Source organism: Leptidea sinapis, chromosome 45 (genome assembly GCF_905404315.1).
Source record: "Leptidea sinapis chromosome 45, ilLepSina1.1, whole genome shotgun sequence".
NCBI lineage: Eukaryota > Metazoa > Arthropoda > Insecta > Lepidoptera > Pieridae > Leptidea > Leptidea sinapis.
The window spans coordinates 1,932,419-1,952,200 of NC_066309.1; the positions used below are offsets into that span (position 1 = coordinate 1,932,419).

The 19,782-nt window shown below is 35.8% G+C and overlaps 1 protein-coding gene across 1 annotated transcript in view; it reads left to right on the forward strand.

Annotated features, from left to right (window-relative positions):
• Positions 1–19,782, forward strand: part of LOC126977479 (chitin deacetylase 1) — a 33,542-nt gene that overhangs the window by 13,356 nt on the left and 404 nt on the right. Inside the window, exons 3-9 of the mRNA XM_050826321.1 lie at positions 4,227–4,399; positions 6,624–6,760; positions 10,917–11,042; positions 13,412–13,620; positions 15,333–15,452; positions 16,853–17,010; positions 18,628–18,872. Of these exons, the coding sequence (XP_050682278.1) occupies positions 4,227–4,399; positions 6,624–6,760; positions 10,917–11,042; positions 13,412–13,620; positions 15,333–15,452; positions 16,853–17,010; positions 18,628–18,872 (1,168 nt within the window). The remainder of the gene's footprint in view (positions 1–4,226; positions 4,400–6,623; positions 6,761–10,916; positions 11,043–13,411; positions 13,621–15,332; positions 15,453–16,852; positions 17,011–18,627; positions 18,873–19,782) is intronic.

Below are 19,782 nucleotides of genomic sequence, written 5' to 3' on the forward strand. Positions count from 1 at the left end.
ACTACAATACTGCAAGAGTACAGAATGAATATACCGCAGTGTGTGGCGAGTACTGCATAATGTATCTATACTTTAAGTTTAATAAGAAGAGTTTGAATGATTTCATCAAATATTTTGAAAATGATACAATCTGCAATGATGTTTTATTATATACTTTATTTAAATCATGTTTTAAAAATAAATAATAAATACAGAAACTGTCTTTTTAATCGTAGTAACGAATGTGATAGAGGTAATTAGTAAATTACCTGTATCACGTTCATGGAAATTTAGACATTGAGTCGCTCACCAATCATTAGCTAAATGACCAGTGATTATTAATGATTATGGATCTGTTTAATTTAAAAAGCTAACTTTGAAACTATAAGAGATATCGAAAAACGGATCAGCGCAATCGCTCGGAAATACATCAAAACCCCCAGTTTGACACCAAACTTCTTTTTTTTTTTTTTTAGTAGGCATCACGAGCAAGTGAGCCAGAATCGAGGAGCCAGAACCGGCGAATCCCTACTACTGTGAGCCAGAACCGGCGAATCCCTACTACTCACGCAACTCCCAACACGCACAATGCTATGCAATGCGTAATAAAGGCGTGTATAACGCTGGTCATACTGAAATTTCCCTTAAGAGAATAAATACAACTTATTTTATATTTTCTTTTCTTATAGTTGTATGTGCATGTTCGAAGTCGGTATTTTTTGGGAAAATAATATTTCTTAATAATATATTATAAATTATGACAAGTAACCTATGTTTATATGTTGCAGCGCCATATTGGGGAAAGTTATAGAGTGTTAAAATTGCGTGTTAAAATAGTCTCCATGTTTGAAAACCTGTGTATAACAGTTTTCCGGGTGGTCGATTGAACGATGCAAGATTCGATTCCTCACCACTTTGAGTCGAGTTACGACAAAGTGGATTGTAGATACAAAAACCAAGTCAATGGTCACTCTGATAAGAAAAATTTCAAATAAATCCATTGAAGATATAACAAAGATTGATCTTACGGTTCGCAAAGTTTCATTGCAATCGGATGAACGGTATGGCAGTACCTAAAAAACGAACAAACAAAAATTACTTGTTATATGATACAATAATGTCTATTTATTATCTACGTAGTTATAGCACGCCAATAAACGATGAATGACGAACAAGACTGTTGACCCGAACTTTCACTGCAAACAATAATAAGTCGTTATTTATATCATAACCTTGAGCTTGAAAAGCTGGAAGTACCACCCAGGTTTCTGTAGTTCATGTTCGTAACTTTATTAAATGATACTAGCGGCCACTTGCGACTTTGCTTGCATAGATTTTTGTTTACCTTCGTCAAATTCAAATAAACTTTATTCAATTATCGAAGCATCCATCTTTCATCTCTTCTTTTTTTTAGTTTTTTGTTTTTTTTTTATGGAATAGGAGGACAAACGAGCGTACGGGTCACCTGTTGTTAAGTGATCACCGCCGCCCACAATCTCTTGCAACACCAGAGGAATCACAGGAGCGTTGCCGGCCTTTAAGGAAGGTGTACGCGCTTTTTTTGAAGGTACCCATGTCGTATCGTCCCGGAAACACCGCACAAGGAAGCTCATTCCACAGCTTTGTAGTACGTGGAAGAAAGCTCCTTGAAAACCGCACTGTGGAGGACCACCACACATCCAGATGGTGAGGATGATATATATATATCTCTAAGCTCAATAAAAAAACAACTGAAAGTCGATAATCAATTGTTGCAACTTGAACCCATTTTAAGTTTAAGGGTATGTAGTTGTTAGTAGTATACACTTTTATAATAATGTCCCAGCCACTATTCAGGCATTATGTAAAAAAAAAATGTTGAATATTTAGGTGATCTGACAGCCAGGGACTAGACTATGATTATTTTATAGCAATAGTAATGACAGTTCAATATTGTATATTTCATTAAAAAGAGCGCAAAAAATGAACGCTGGGAGAGTTTCTTGCGCCACTTCTTCTCTCGCAGAGCGCCATTTGTTTCCGAAGCGGTAGTAGTATCTAGTATATTAGAAATGACATCAAAAAGAATTCCATAGGAATCAATTTTGAGAAAATAAATGCCTTTTATGCCTCATGGTCAGATTTGGTACGGGTTTTGGTACAGATTTTGTTCAGAATTTCATAGGCTTGCGTTTATATAAAGCTCAAACCCATTACTTTCGTTAAATACTATAAATATTATTATATTAGATTATGATTGTATTTTAGCGATAGAAATGACTGTACAATATTGTATATTTTTATTGGAAAGCGCAAAAAAAAAGAATGCTGGGAGAGTTTCTTGCGCCGCTTCTTCTCTCTCAGAGCGCCATTTGTTTCCGTAGCGGTAGTAGTATCTAGTACATTAGAAATGACATCTAAAAGAATTCTAAAGGAATCAATTTTGTGAAAATAAATGCCATTAATGCCTTTTTATATAGTTTCAATTTGAATCAGATTTCTCTATCAATTTTCACGTTCACATCCCCAATCTGTACTTACTGTACTGATATTGTAGCTTTCTAAAGGTAATTTATAATATGCTGAGATGGTTTGGACATGTCGAGAGAATGAATGAAGAACGATTGACGATGAAAGTGTATAAGGCTAGTGTAAGTGAAAGTGTTAGAAGGGGAAGACCTAGGCGGACGTTTCAAGATCAAATCAGGGACGTCATTGAAAAAGGCCAGGTCAATAGTACCCTAAACTGAAGAGCATGTATGAAAGGAATAATGAAAGTGGACGAAGCGAAACAAGTATGTAAGGATCGTAGCAAGTGGAAAGAAGTGGCCTCTGCCTACCCCTACGGGAAAGAGGCGTGATTATATGTATGTATGTATTTATAATTGGTTTAGTAGTTGTTGCGTTCTACAGCTGTGTAAAGCATATAAGTAGTGATTTAGTGTTAGTATAATATTACAGTATCATCCACAGCATGCAACAATGCCATTTAAAATATTAAATTTTATCCGTAGCTCTCGTTTTTTAACTTAACTGCTGTTTTTATATTTATATATATATGTGATCTTCTTTCATAATGAGATTCTCAATTAATTCGTATTTTGCCATTGACGTACTGTAAACAACTAGACTCCTCAATCTCCTATTAAAAGGTCGTCAAAAGATGTCCGAGCGGCGCTGTAAATACGTATACATTAACTTATACAGTTCAAATTAACACCATATTTCGTGGCAGTAATGTTCAAAGTCTATTGTATACGCTCATTAAAAGCTCCGACGCGAACACGAGACAAGAACATTTTGTTTTAGTAATTGAAATGTAATTATTTAGTAAATTGGTCATAATCGTCAAGTTGATTACACAATTTTGTTACGTAATTTATGGGCAAACTAACTTGAAATACGAGACTTCATCCCTTGTAAGTTTAGATATGCTCTTCTTTGTACAGTTTCAAACTAAACTTTGTCATTGTGTGGCGTTGTATTCTAAGCGCGGCTGAAACACAACTGAACGAAAACTGTGCCTAATAGACACTTAGGCAGAGTTTTGCTTCAGATATTTTTTGTGTGTGATTGTGAGTTTAGTTGTTAATACTACATCAATGTATTTTGCACACCATTAATGTATCTACAAGTCTCTTAATATAAAAAGCGTACTACCGCATATACTTTCATTTTTAGATTTCTATGGTTTATCCACAACTAAGAGTGGTGGTTTATTACTTACTTGGTAGATAATTTATACGTCTATATAGAGCCAGTGGGAGGCTCCTTTGCACAGGATGCCGGCTAGATTATGGGTACCACGACGGTGCCTATTTCTGCCGTGAAGCAGTAATGTGTAAGCATTACTGTGTTTCGGTCTAAGGGCGCCATAGCTAGTGAAATTACTGGGTAAATGAGACTTCACATTGGATGTCTTACGGTGACGATAGCAGTTGTAGTGCCGCTCAGAATTTATGTGGTTTTTCAAGAATCCTGAGGGGCACTACATTGTAATTGGCAGGGCGTATCAATTACCGTCAGCTCTCGCCCCTTATTTTCATAAAAAAAGCCTCTTGCTGTTAGGCAACGCATGACAACAGGCCAGGCTTATTACTTTAGTGTGCAAACAGCTACGTCTTCAAGACGTCAGTCACTTTGTTTTAGTCTGCGTGCGTTGCTATTTTTTTCGAAGCGTACACAGCTGTCACATGTCTAGACGTAAGTATTAATTATCTAAGGGATATTCATTTATTAAATTCTTTATTACTTTTTATTTGTAACAGGAATCCCGATCGTGATGAGAACCTGATGTGGACGTCGGTCGAGTGCTCCAAGTATTATCTGTGTCTGCAAGATGAAGTGTTCGAGTTCAAATGCTCCCAGGGTCTACTCTTTGACGTCAATCGTCAGCTGTGTGATTCCTACCAGAATGTGCATAACTGTGATCTTACTACAGGTTTGAGATGTACATTTAAGGCGAAGGGTAAATAGAAAACATGCAAACAAGGTGTTTTTAGACAAGTTTTGCGGGTTTTTTTTCGAGAGGAGTAAAATACATTTACGTATTGAAGCCCGAAACGGGGCGCATATGTCGGGCTCGGGTGTAAACACCCCCTACCGACTAAAAACCTCCTCAAGTTATGTGATGAAAATATAGGATTTGGAGCTATGAACACTTCTTTATCCTGTTACACATACCCTTATGTCTTACTTCTAGGTTGCTAATGCTTATTGTTGGTTAAAGTTAGCACTCCAGAGCTATTATGAACTACCAGTTTTCTTTGCACTTATACAAGTTTTTTCTCGGCATCATGCATTTGTTTAGTATACTACTTTCATAAAAGTTGTTCTTATAGATTTTACTTTTTTTTGTAGGTACATTTATTCAGATTAGTAGTCAATAATGAGGATTGTAAGCAATTAAAAGAATTTTGAAAATATTGGCTTTGTTACATAGGAACCGTGAACTCATATCGCTCAAGGTCGCCGGCATTTAGTGTCGCCTTAACATCTTTATATGTACTTACTACATATTTATCTAGATGTCCACGTAAAGTATTTACTTTTAAGTAACAACTAAAGTGTTAAATAGGGCTCCGTTAATATATTTTGTGAATATAACGACAGATGAGCGTACGGGTCACCACATAGTAAGTTGTCATCTTTACAACTGTAAAAGAAATACAGGAGCGGCCTTTTAGGAACGTACGCCGACAGGCATGTACGGCCTTACAAATAAACTTGGTATAAATTTGTAACTGAGAATAAACCAAGAATATGCAAAATGTTTACAAATAGACATTTAGCTTATTATTGGTTTAATCGGAAGTGTACCGTTTCCCGCGTTTATTTGCAAGGCTGCTTGACATTCGGAAAATTTCAGAGTTAATTTTTTTTTTATATATTTAGTTTTTTTTTAATTTATTTAGTTGCACGGGATGCAAGTCCGTAGGCCGGGAGAGCTACCATTGTATTGACATTATATTGTTGTCAGCGATATAGTCAACTTTTTAATCTGATCTATCTAATTCTAGGTTTATTATCTGGTATAACTTTTTATGTAAGTACCAAGTTTATTTGTAAGGCCGATAGATGCCTAATTAAGAGCTAAGGCTTTCACATAGTACACATAGCCGAGAGCAGTTGTTTACGATATTATGTTGTGATCATCACCTGACCATTGACCATCGACCACTGCGATCGCTGACCTCAGTTGGGATAACACTACTGTTAATTCTACTCTTAATTTGACAAATTAAATTGAAAAGTACTAATTATTATAGCAGTGTCAATAAAATAATAGTTCACCCTATTTTCTGAATTATTGTTCATATCAAATCACATTTCCAATAAAACTTGATTTAGTTATTAATTTGAAAATTCAAATACACTAAAATAGCACTACTCTTTCGGTGACTAAGGTAAGCGCTTTTGAATCGTCATAAAGTATATTTTATCTACTAAAAAATAGGATTTCATTTGTCCTTATCTGTAAATATGTTATTTGTAGACACTCGTATGTTTACGCGTCACGTCATTTGAGCATTTCTCTTCTTTCTTAGTAAAATAGAGTTATTGTATTCGTTAACATGCAAACAATTTTATAGTTCACAATTTTTCTTAAATAACCGTAGCTACTTCCTATTACATGAGCTATCTTCCGGTGAAAATGTCAAAATTGTATAAGCCGGTAATACGAGCAGACAGAGGAAATAAAATTTTATAAAAATGTTTTTTTTTTGTATTGAGATAACTTATTAGTTTATGTATATATATACCTATAGACTCACAGCATATGCCAGCAATTTTCAATTGTGGCTTATTCGTAGAAAATCAACGTAGTCCTAAAAAACTATTAACGTGTTAGGGGTTAACGTTTAACGCTAAATTTAAAATGTTTGATAAACCCGGATATAGCAGTATCGTATATATTCGTTTAAATTTCATTCTAAGCAGAAGCTATAAAATGACGGAGTAACCTTTCACCTGTCTATCCCTTATCCTATCCCGTTAGGGGTAAATATTTCAAAAATCCGTTCTTAAGAGCAAACATCATAATAAAGAATATTTGCGAAAGATATCAAGTCTGTCGAGTGGTGTATGCTCTGCGTTGGTGAATCCGTTTGTGAGAACAAGTAGTTCTAAGTTCAATATAACATAGGTAACAAGTTTTTTTACAGAAACGATAGTACCGAAACCATTGTTGGAGTCTGCGAGATGTGCAAATGAAACACATCTGGGCTGCGCTGACGAGACATGCGTTCTGGCTGAATACTTCTGTGATGGCTCCAACGATTGTGTGGACTCTTCAGACGAAGTAAGTAGTAGGTACTAGTAGCTCACCCCGACACCATCTGGTGCGAACATGATTATAAAACAATAAGCACTTCACTAAAGCATTTGTTTACCAGTGAGAGGCTCCTTTGCACAGGATGCCGGCTAGGTTATGGGTACCACAACGGCGCCTATTTCTGCCGTGAAGCAGTAATGTGTAAACATTACTGTGTTTCAGATTGAAGGGCGCCGTAGCTAGTGAAATTACTGGGCAAATGAGACTTAACATCTTATGTCTCAAGGTGACGAGCGCAGTTGTAGTGCCGCTCAGAATTTTTGGGATTTTCAAGAATCCTGAGTGGTACTGCATTGTAATGGATAGGGCGTATCAATTTCCATCAGCTGAACTTCATGCTCGTCTCGTCCCTTTTTTCATAAAAAATATTGTTTTTTCTTTATAACGATTTCAAAAACCGATGAAAACAAGCCAGTTTTATTAGTTTAGTGTGCGTGACAAGCTACGTCTAACACTCGCGATTTGTATGTCACTTTGTGATAGTGTGCGTGCATTGTTCAAAATAGTGGTTAACTGTCGACCTCACGACCTTTTTCGACGTTTTTACAGCTGTCACAGTCTACCTAGACGTATAAATAATCTAAGCGTCCAAACTATTAAAAACAACTTTGATAAGGATTTGTTCACATAAAAACAACGAGAAACAAAAATAAAAGCTCGTTAAATGACTTCTTTTTTACTCACCTCACTACACATACTCTGTCCCTTTCTCTCCATAGTTTCCATTCGCCGTAGTTAACTAGTTACCTATATGTGAGAAATACTTTTGATTCACAGCCGTATACTTGTGAACAGTCCTCCGTTCGAATAATTATTTTAATGAAAAATTACTACAAACCAGGATACATTATTATAACAACATATACACACCCACAAACACACATACACCCAGTATATTATGTGTTTGCGTGTGTAAATGTAGCGAAATATGAGACGGTCCTAGAAGGAATCGAGCCTACAACCCGTTGCTTGATTGGAAGACACATCTACGTACCAATCGACCCAGGGCAAACGCCGGTTATGCATACGAATTGTAGTGCCTTTTTCGTATTTGTCACAGATTAATTATTCAATACACATTTTCAAGTCATTCACACATTTCGTTTTGTATTTAATCTAGTTCTCATGCGTCCACTTTCACTGCGCGCGAAATTTAACGTTTGCCCGACTACCAGTAGCATTCGTTACGTAACTTCCGATGTGAGAGTTTTCATTGGAAGAGGAAGACTATTATACTTGCAAATCATTCATAATTATGCACATTTAATACGATTAATTGTGCCTATTTGTTCCGTTTGTTTGTTGTCTATTAAACAATCGGTATTTGTCGTGTGTGAAAGAACGTGGACTTCAAATCGCATTGTTATATTTCATTTATATCGGTTATAAGTCGGTTAAAATGACGATAATGGTGTTTTTTGTGCAGAATGAAGGTGCTATCTGTAACACAGGGCGCTTTAAATTTTTATGATCGTTAGCTCCATACTCCGTTGGAATTTCTTTGTTAAACATTCGTAACACAATACCTACGTAATAATCCATAGTATTCTCCGTCTACATAATATCTGTGCGTAAGTGCAATAGAAATAGATACCTACCATTCTTGCTAAGTATTTTTGTATTGAAAATAGTTCGAACTGCAGTATTTGTTTCATAAAAAATAAGCGGAATCCTGAAAAATCCGTTCATAAAATTTTGCTTTTCAAATTTTATTTGTGTATTAATCCTAGAAGTGAGGGTTATCATTTTAAAAACATAACATATTGTTTAGATTTACAAAAGCGACATTTCAAGTCAATTTCCTAATATGCAAATATTGGGGTTGAGCAGGTTATCAACTGTAAAGTAGATCCTGTAGATGAAGCCACAACCTGAGAGTTGAACAAAGCAAACAGAATTTTATAACGAGGCGCTACTCGAACGGTTGGCTCAGTTGGTTGGAGCACCGGCACGGAACGCCGGAGGTCGTGGGTTCGAATCCCGCATCGTTCATAAAATTTTGTTTTTCAAATTTTATTTGTGTATTTATCCTAGAAGTGAGGGTTATCACTTTAAAAACATAACATATTGTTTAGAATCCAGAAAAGTTATGATAACAGTTATGGGAAAAAGTTTGTTGTTGCAGTTAAGTGAAATGGAATGATTTATTTGTATGAATCGTGGTAACATAGTTCTTAACAATTGATAGGTGTACAGCACAATTCGCCAATATATCGGCATACAAATATTTAATTGTAAATATTGGAATTTTTCTATTTATACTTCTAGTTTAAATATATAAATATCTATCATCCACACGCAAAGATAAATTATTCCGCTCGTTTAAAATTACGCCAAAGAATTAACGAAATTATTACGTTTAATAGTGACCTCGTCCGTGAATAGTGCCATCAATATTTTGTTTGGCTATCAATGATATTATTGTATTAAAAGAGATTGGCTATTGAATATTTTGACAGAAACGATACTGGCTATTTTCAATTTAAGCCTGTCAAAAATACTTCAAGGCGCTCTGCATTCCCATTTGTAAAATAATTGCATTTTGTTTTGCTATTTTACTTATTTATATTTTTTGGCCTATTGTTTACGTAAAATACAATGACGGCGCTGTAGGTATTTAGAGCCGCTGACTTTCACCACGGTGCCCCCGGGTCACTCCTCGCCCACCACGTAACTACAATCATAATCTCCTGACTCCGTGTCACCTTACATAACAGTGAGGCATCAGTGCAACAAGCCGGTAAACGTGTAAATACATAGCCCCACGCATACACTTACACTAATACAAGCCGATCAGCCGCCATTATGAGATTTGCCATCGTCTGTGACAGATCAGTTTGTGTCGCAATAAAATATTTTAAAAATGCCGTCGTGCGTTGTGGAAATGTGTAAAAACAATAATATAAAAGTATTTGTGGATAAATGATTATTTAAGGGAGAAAAAATTGTTTAACTGGTATACCCCGTAACCGCACACATACTAGCATAAAGGTGCCTCATTTGCTAATATCACGGCGCGGAGTCCTTCTTTTTTTTACTAGTCCGTGATATTATGTATGTTTATTTGATGCTTCATACGCCCGGCAACGGTCTTGTGATTCCTCTAATCTTAAAGAGCCTGTGGGGATCACATAACATTAAGTGATGCTCGTTTGTCCTCCGTTTTATTTAAAAAAAACATTTGTTGTTTACTTCATGAGGCAAGATGTAGTATAAACAATATATTTATCACTCTGAAGAAAGTAAGATTCACCTACTCAATGTATTGTGAGGTCTCCGCTTCGTCTCGTGTCTATAAGCTTCACCCTCGAAGAAATTGTTTACATTGTCCCATTTTCGAAAAATGTAAGCTACTGCTGCCACGTGGATTGTCTATGTCGTTGTACTATATATACTGCTAGATACTAAGCTATCATATTATATAGTGTAAGTTAAACGTAATTCTTTCTTGGGTCGGAATATACTTACCTACTCATTCAAATATTTGATTCAAAACCACTTATCGAACGTCAAAACCCCATTCAAAATAGACTGCCTCAGATCTGAAAAGAACGGGCGCAAGAAACTCAGCAGGCTATGTAATATCGTTTATAATTAAAGATCCTGAGGGTGTTCGCTTCAATCCCAGTCTGTAGTATGTTTATGCTACAGTAACCTTTTCCACACAAACGTTTTTTAACAATTCTTTTAAATTTCGTAACACATTTGTTTTGTACATTTTCTGGGATCATATTGTAAATGAATATACATCGCCGAATAAAAGACTAACTCGACTTAACCTAGTAGTAGGCATAACAAGTTTATGTTTGTTCCTCGTGATAACATAATGATTTTCACAGTTTCTAGCAAATTCCTCAATGTGCTTATTATCATATAGAACATTATCAAGAATATATTGAGAAGCAACAGTCAAAATGCTTATTTCTTTAAATTGTTCTCTTAATGATTTAGGAACTAGGTTATAAATAGCGCGAATAGCCCTCTTCTGCAGCAAATTCCTTCTTATGTGGCTGGTGAATCTTTTCAACCTGCTTAGGTCTACCTCGACACATTTGGGTCGACACAGTACATCATAGCAATGCTTTGCTTCGTGCCTTTTTTACCTTTTCAATTTTATGTCCAGGGATGGTGCGACATTTCTTACGATCCAAACGGAGCTCTACCTTGCGATCCAGGATTGTGTCTCTTGCCAAACTGCTTCTGTACAAAGAATGGAACAGACACACCAGGCAACTTGGTACCTAGTCAGGTAAGCTATTTACTGCTATTATTCAAGTTGATAACACTTATAGGATGACGTGACCGATAGGTGACGAAAGATAGCCCGACTTACAATTTACTATTGTGTAGATAAACATAATGTCCGAGAAAGAAGTACATTTCTAACGGAGGCACAGACAAGATAGAAAATAGTGTGCGTGTACTTGTATGTAATGTATGCACGCAAGAAGTTATACTTCTTTGGCCTAACAAAGCAAAAATCCTTAAAATTATTTATTCCTCGTGCTATTCTACCTTTGTAGAAAATATAAATAAACAATATTGTAAAAGTCTTCCAACGTTGGCTTTGACAGTTAATTAAAACGTTAAGTTAAATAAAACAGCTGTACGGACTTGAACCCTTTACGTATCCTAATAATGGACGAAGAAACTAAAAAAAAAATAACGAATGTCGCAAACGTCAGAAAATTTTAGGATCCAACTTCACCCTGTTACTTTTGTGTAACAGTGATGCGCGCGCATCTTAAAAATTTCACTCTCATCAGTTTTTCATAACGCGCCTAAAGCATTTTAACTTCGAAAAGAAAGCGAATCTATAGTTACTTTAACCAATTTTGATTGACACGTCTTAAGCAGACAGCCGCGTTTGACAGCTCCGTCGTATTTTGAATATTAAACTAGCTAACCATCAGCTGTCAGGTCGTGTATACGCTAGTATATTTTAAGCCTATGGCTGTCTGTCTGTCTAACGGAGTGGACTGTATTTCTGAACCCGTAAAAGTTAGACAACTGAAACTTTGACAGAGTATGTTATATACTGTGTATTACCTACTATATAATGCCGCTATAACTATAAACCAATGGTATTATAGTATTAAAAGAGGTATATATGTCACTAGCGCGCCGAAAATCAATCGCCTAAATTGAGTCAATTGGTTCCTTTTGTCGTAGTCGCTCTCTCGATACGAAAACGGTACACACGCGTTTGTTGTTGACAGAATTGCTTACAATTTCATATAGGTTCATACATTAAAATGCCGTCTTGTGTTATAGGAAGATGCACTAATTACGAAAGTAAAAAAAATCATAGAATTACATACCACAGTTAAGAAATCATGAATTATAACATTTTATTTGATTTAATTATTTATCTAATAAAATAAATATGTTGCCATGACAACGCCGATCGCCGCCAAGCCGATCATAGATTAACGTACAGAAATGACAAAATATTGATGCGGTCTGTTGCGGGATGATCGAGGTAGAATATTTTAGGAAATGATGTAAAAAAGTCATTGTTGCAGTGAATGTAATAATTTTTAATAAACAAGTGCGTATATAGGTAGCTGAACTATCAAACTACTAAAACAAGTCTCAGGGTAGCTAGCGGATGTAGACAGTGAGTGCTATTTGTTTACGTAGGAGTTTTTTCAGTATATCCCTTGCTAACTGCAGAAGAATCAATGGATCATTTTCTTCTTCTCCCATTACCTTATTGTAATAAACCCTCAACAAAAAGACATTCATAAATAATATAAGATACAAAAAATAATAATTGTAATCTTAAAACTTTTTGGGAGCCGTTGTTAGTAAAATTGAAAAATTATTGGACCCTTACTGTAGATACCTTTCGGTTTTGTTTTGGTGTCTGTATGTTTTTTTATTATTTTATATATAAATATGTAATTAATATCATCAATGTAGCTATATATTATAATCAATATATTTTTTTTATAAAATCAATGACACATTATCTACCTAATTTCAATGCAGTTTTACTACTTTATAGCTTTTACTACATGAACTCATGAATGAATCGTAATTTAGGCATAAATCACGGTGTACGGTAAAAAATCTATACAAATACGAAGCAATTAGCAAATTAGAGTTATCCCTTTTTCGCTTGCGATAATTGCATTTAGTATCCTTCTTTGACGTGTAATTGTAATGTAGTGTGTTATTGCAATGTTAAATTATTCATGTGTGCGTTAGTGTATCATTTTCATACACCAAATGTTGTCTACGTAACCTATCTTTTAAATACTTTTAAATATCATTGCTATAAACAAATAATAATAACTAAGATAGCGAAATACAAAAGGCCCAGTACAAATAGTATTATTATATCTTGTGTTAAACGCTCACAAAGTTATGGAGCCATACGATATATTTGTACGTAAGATAGTTGGTAAATAGTACTGCTGTCATTTGTTTGCATTAACACAATTGGCTGTCGAGTCTAGATAGGCGAGATAACTTTTGAGCTTTAATTCCTTATTGTAAACTCTGCCAAAATATTAGTTAGTTATCATGAAATGTGTAATATTTAAATGACCACAACGTTTTACACTTGGTTTTTAAACTATAATCGCTTGTAGCTAAATTTTATCATTACAGACACCTCAAATGATAACGCTCACATTCGACGGACCCGTGAATCATGAGAACTGGGATATCTACACGAAGCAGCTTCTCAACGCGGACAGAAAGAACCCTAATGGATGTCCAATTAAGGCAACTTTCTTTGTGTCGCATCCGTACACAAATTATAGACACGTACAGAAGTTATGGAACGACGATCACGAAATCGCAGTTAATTCAATAACGTGAGTAAAGTATTGTTTGCTATGACATTTGTTATATTGTCGTAATATCACTTCCGTAAACGAGTTAAGATGGGTTCGAGGTCTATTTTTCCTGCTGGCTTGCCTTTATGAAATCCCTTAGTCCCTTATTGTCATAAAAAATAGTATAGTAAGGGTGTAGCTGCCAGTGTGTTTACTTTAAATCTCAGTGAAGAAGCGCGCTAGGCCATTGGTCGTTTTCAGATATTATTGACTTTGTTAGGATCTGATTATTTATATGGCTTAACTTATCTTCTCTTCAGTCAATGATTTCATAAAAAATAGTGCATTTATCTATAAGTGACGGAACTACACACTTCCATCTTAACGGCTGGCGCGCGCGAATATTTGACATTTGTAGTGTGTTATTTTTAAAATCTCCCTCACTTCAGGGATTAATTAAAACAAATTTGTAGCCAAAATTTATTGTTCTATTGTTACAGAAGTAACTAAATGAATATACTTAGTGAATTTGAATTAATAATTATTGTGGATTGCGTGTAAATATACGATTGTCATGTTCACTGAACTTATCGAACATTCAAGACTTTTATTGAGCATGATACATTATTAATAAAGTATGATTTGATTTATATTTTATACTTTTTCATTCAAATATTGACTCAACTCGGCAATGAAGGACTAATGAAGGAGGCGGCGTTTCCCTCCTGTCCCTGCAGTTTGCGGTCGTATCGATTTATTCAATTGCAAGTTGGTACCTACTGATATTTAAGAGTGTCATGAAGGTACATGAAATCTATTACACGCATTCGATGTTCTTATTCCACAACACGACAATTGCTACATAGAGAAATTTAGTATGAAATTGGTGCCTCTTCTACTTTTTAGCTAATAGACGTCGAGGTATTATTTTATTTATTTAACTGCTACGGTTACTACAAATAGTGAATTAGGTACACATATTGTGTCAATACTATATGAATTATGCGAAATAAACATTTTGTATGTAATCGCGGGTACTATCAGACTATGATTTTTACTACTTGGATATTAAGAGAACGTCTTGCTAGTCTCGACACTTCTTATACTCGGACTTCACTAGCGGGCTACGGCGAATATTCGCGTAGCCAGCGGGCTATGGCTATAGCTAATTAGCGAATTAAGGCACGCCATTCGTCGCATCGCGGTGTGTGACGGGCGCAGAACGCTGCACATCGCGGCACTGTTGGTAAATAGACGCGCATAAAAGGGTTTTGTCGCGACAACGTTCGCCGCTTCATAATTATAGCCTATACACATGATCGGATTTAGTACGGCCGAAGCATCGGACGCTGTCCGGACCATATTCGATGGTATGTCGCATCATCCATCGCACAAAAATATTATGATTACCGCCCGGACCGTAGCGATTACGATGGCGGGCCAATTGGTGCGAGGCACACGTCCGGTCGTACCAAATCCGACCATGTGTTTAGACTATTATAATTCACGCGGTAGGCGATTTAGTTGACTGCATAGAATATGTAGCCAGGGACATCGCGTTAGCCCGTAGACGATGTTTTTGGCGCGAAAATTCGGCCACTAATTAAGCGCCAGCATTATAGGTACAAAACGAAAGGTCTAAAAAGTTTTGTTGATAATATTTTATTTTTTATACGATATTTTCGTAAAGATAAGAAGAGGCTCTAGGATATATGGCAATGCTAACCTATCTTTTATATACCGATTTACAGAAATCGCGGTCCAGCGGAGTGGTGGTCGAAGAACGCGACCGTTGAGGACTGGTTTGATGAAATGGTGGGTCAGGCCAACATTATAAATCGGTTTGGCCGTGTATGGATGGAAGAATTCAGGTACCGACATTTCTTTGCCTACCCGCATTATATTCTGTGCTAGTAGTTTGGTATGTTATTACAATACTCTATTATTTTTTGCATGTTTAGAGGAATTATATCAGAACCGATTTTTTTTAATGACAATAACGGACGAGACGAACAGGACTTTCAGCTGATGGTAATTGATACGCCCTGCCCATTACTAGGAATGCCGCTCAGGATTCTTGAAAAATCCAAAAATTTTGAGCTGCACTACGATTGCGCTCGTCTCCTTGAGACATAAGATGTTAAGTCTCGTTGGCCCAGTAATTTCACTAGCCACGGCGCCCTTCAGTCCGAAACACAATAATGCTTACACATTACTGCTTCACGGCAGAAACAGGCGCCGTTTTGGTACCCATAATATAGCCGGCATCCTGTGCAAAGGAGCCTCCCATCCATCCATTCAACCTAACTGAGGGACGAAAGAGAACTATCAGAAATGAATATCTTCCTAAAATCAATATCTGTCTGAAATCAAGATTAAAAGGCCTTTAATGCTCTTAAACAAATTTTGCTCTCTAGCAACCCTAATGTTATGACTTAATCAATTCATTTTGAAGTAATGCAGTTGTTAAACATAGCATACTATTAGAGGCTTATAATAATGATTCGAAAATTAAGTATTTTCCATAGAGCTTTCATATCTTTATTTGACATGGTCGTGACTTTCTCGTACGAGCTCGATCATTAGGTACCTTCGCAGTTTAGTTTGAAATTTATAAGTCAATTTAAATATTTTAGTAGCAAGAAATATTCAAACATAAAATAAAATCGGGTAGATTTTATACATTGACAATGAATGAAGTCCTTAAATTTTCCGCATTGAATTCCTAAAATTCATATTAATGGTTGTTTTTTATTTAATTATATATCAGTTTTAAAAATCGAACAGTCCCGTTCCAAAAACGCGCCGTTTTCTGAAAGTATGTTAAAATAAACATATTTAGTTCTTTGATTTGTTTTTTTATTATTTCCTACAATTATTGAAAAACGTCGTGCCATTAAAAATTGTTAATGACACCTAGTTTGTAAACCTAATTAACACCCTTGTATCACAATGTACTAATTAACGTTCCTCACACTCCACTGTGGCCGGCTGATCATTGACCGGTGCGGAGCGGAGTTGCGGAGAGTGTTCATTGCGGATAGCGGAGGAAGTAATGGAATTACTGACTGTGCGGGGTTAGATCGAGTTCATGCGACGAGTAATTTTCTCCGGGTTTTTGAGATTTTTAAACTACTTTTTCGTTTATCTCCGCTCCAGTGGACAGGCAGCCTTATGGGCATATAATCCCGCTTTGTAGCTCACATCTGGTAAACCAGCCAATCGTTCTATCACTTACTCTATTAAAAAATATCATCTCTTATTTGTGCAGAGGTATGCGAGTGCCGCACTACTCAGTAGGATGGAACAGGCAGTTCCTGATGATGCAAGAGTTCGGGTTTGTATACGACGCTACGGCAGTAGCACCGTTATCTGATCCTCCCTTCTGGCCGTACACATTAGACTACAAAATGCCACATCAATGCAAAGGTAATTATATGTTGGTATTATTGCTTACTAACTTCTTGATCGCGAATTCGTTCGTGTTAAATTCGTATCGCGCTCCCTCGGGAACACATAAAAAATTAAGTTAAGGTAGGCGTGATAGCATATCAAACACATCAAAATCACATTATTCATTCAAAATTCTTATTAGGATTATGTAGATATATTCGTTTCCTTGCTCAGATACGACCACATAGAGAATTAAGGTTTTGGTACTTAATAATGTTTATCTCGACACATATCTATCCTATTAATATTATAAATGTGAAAGTTTGTATGTCTGGATGTATGTTTGAACTTCTTTAACGCAAAAACTACTGATTGGATTTTGATGAAACTTTACAATAATATAGCTTACACACCAGAATAACACATAGGCTATTTATTATTTATAAAACTATCGCGTGAATTATACTTTATATGGCAAAACAACGTTTGCCGGGTCAGCTGGTATGTAATATATCTTAATTTACAATAAACACATATAATCAAAAAACCATTTTTATAGGATCCATTGCGTTAATACTTATCTAATAACCAATATCCGGACGACCGAGCCTTGCTCGGATTTTTAAGAATGTACAAAACTTGAACAAAAAAAAAACTAATAGGACTTCTGGATTCGAACCGGGGTCTTCTGCTTTCCGGATCACCCAATGTCCCATCTGAGCTATAATAGTCTTGTATATAGTGGCGAAACTTACCTTTGTATTCTAATGTTATTGTAGCTGTTTCTCATTCAAACATGGATAAAACCATTTTTTTTAAATTGAAACCTAGCTAGATATATTTATCACCCCCGAAATCCCCTGCATACTTAATTTTATGAAAATCGTTGGAGCCGTTTCCGAGATTCAGATTATATATATATATATATAATTGCTCGTTTAAAGATATAAGATTTAATAGTAGATACTTTTTCATAAATATTAGTAGGTTCAAACATTGATTGACTTATAGCAAATTTTTCTTTGCGCACTATTTCTCGCAGAATTCTGTGACATATGAACGTTGGACATACATCGCTAACCGCGAAAAAAAATGGCGCAATAAGTTTTCGCAGTTCGAGCTAGGCCTCAAGTATTTAAAGATCGTAACTTGGTAAATGTGGCGTGGGAATCATTATGTATGACGTTATAAGAAAGTGTGTTGCATTGTCATCTGTAACAGTTAACTGACACTAAGATTACATGTTATGTATTATCATGTATATACAGCTAGAGTTGAATTGATAAAAAAGGTTTACAATTATGCCCCATTAGCTTTCCTTGAGATTTTTTTTTCGGCAACTAAAGTGTGGACACTTGCGAGTATTCATAATTATAGAAAAAATATTTATACAGGACCGTGCGTATGACGGATGACGTACAGGACAATGTAAAATATTATTAACAGCGCCAACTTCTCCAACTATTTAGACCATTAGACCCTATTTTTTGCCAAATTACATGGTTCCTGGTCCACGGGAGGTCTTATTCATCTTATGATTTATCTCCGAAGTTTTAAACGTTTATCCAAAATCTTTTGGGTTGTTCGATTGAGGAGCTTAATTTTTGACAAATAGAAGTTAGCTCTGTAATAATATTGAATATTAATTTCTAGGAAACAACCAGTACTGTCCAACCAGAAGCTATGCTGGCTTGTGGGAGATGGTGATAAACCCGCTCAAACACGGCGAACTTACGTGTCCCACACTACAGTATTGTCCTACGACGCTTAGCGGAGATGATGTGTACAATATACTTTTGGATAATTTCAAGAGGCATTATTTGAAGAATAGAGCACCATTCGGCATTCATTTGAACGCGACGTGGCTTAAGAATAATGATTACTTGTTGGCGCTAAAAGTAAGTATATTGTACACTCAACATTAAAATATCTGACTGTTTTAGTTTATAAAAATCTAAATAAGAATGTTAAGTAAATGAATGTTAAAAGTGCTTATGCATTAATTACATTGCTACGTATGCTAACAACGCTGCGCATATTGAGGGACTTGTGCAGCAATGCTGCGCAAAATATAAATTAATTATGAATGTCATAGTTAAAAATAATATACCTAAGTATTTTATTTGAAAAACGTAGCATTTTCGGTTCTTATTCATACTAAATCATTACATATTCGCTAGTGAACTATATCACCTGTAAGAAATGTCCTCTTTGCACAGGATGTTCGCTAGATACCTACCGGCATGGGTAACCGCTGTGGGGCGCCTTTTCTGCGACAATCAGAAACAAGTGTGCAAATACAATTTGTGTTTCGATTTAAACGGCCGTAGCAAAATACGTAATAGAACAGTAATTTAACTTTATAATAGAGCACCCGAATCGACATGCACACACACACACACACACACACATATACAACATTTACAGGGCCGCTAAGCAATCTTGGGTAGACAAAATTATTGAGTGGCACGCCGTTCGCCGCCAAGACTGGTCGCTGTCCGAGTTAAACTATATCTTTTTATGTACGTAAACGTAGGTATAAACTTCTAGGAGACCGCTAAGATATGGTACTGTTCTATTACTTGTATTGTGGGTATTGAATTTTGATGAAAAATTGCTTATATGATAGGTAGTGAATTTACTCACTATTCCAAAGTTAATAAGACTTAACATCTTGTCTCAAAGTGCAGACCGCAATTGCGATACCACTTACAATTTAGCAGACAAGGAACTCTCTACATTCTTGATAAAGTACCTACAGTATCAATTCCCATTGCCTTTTAACCCTTGTATAACAATCTACTATTT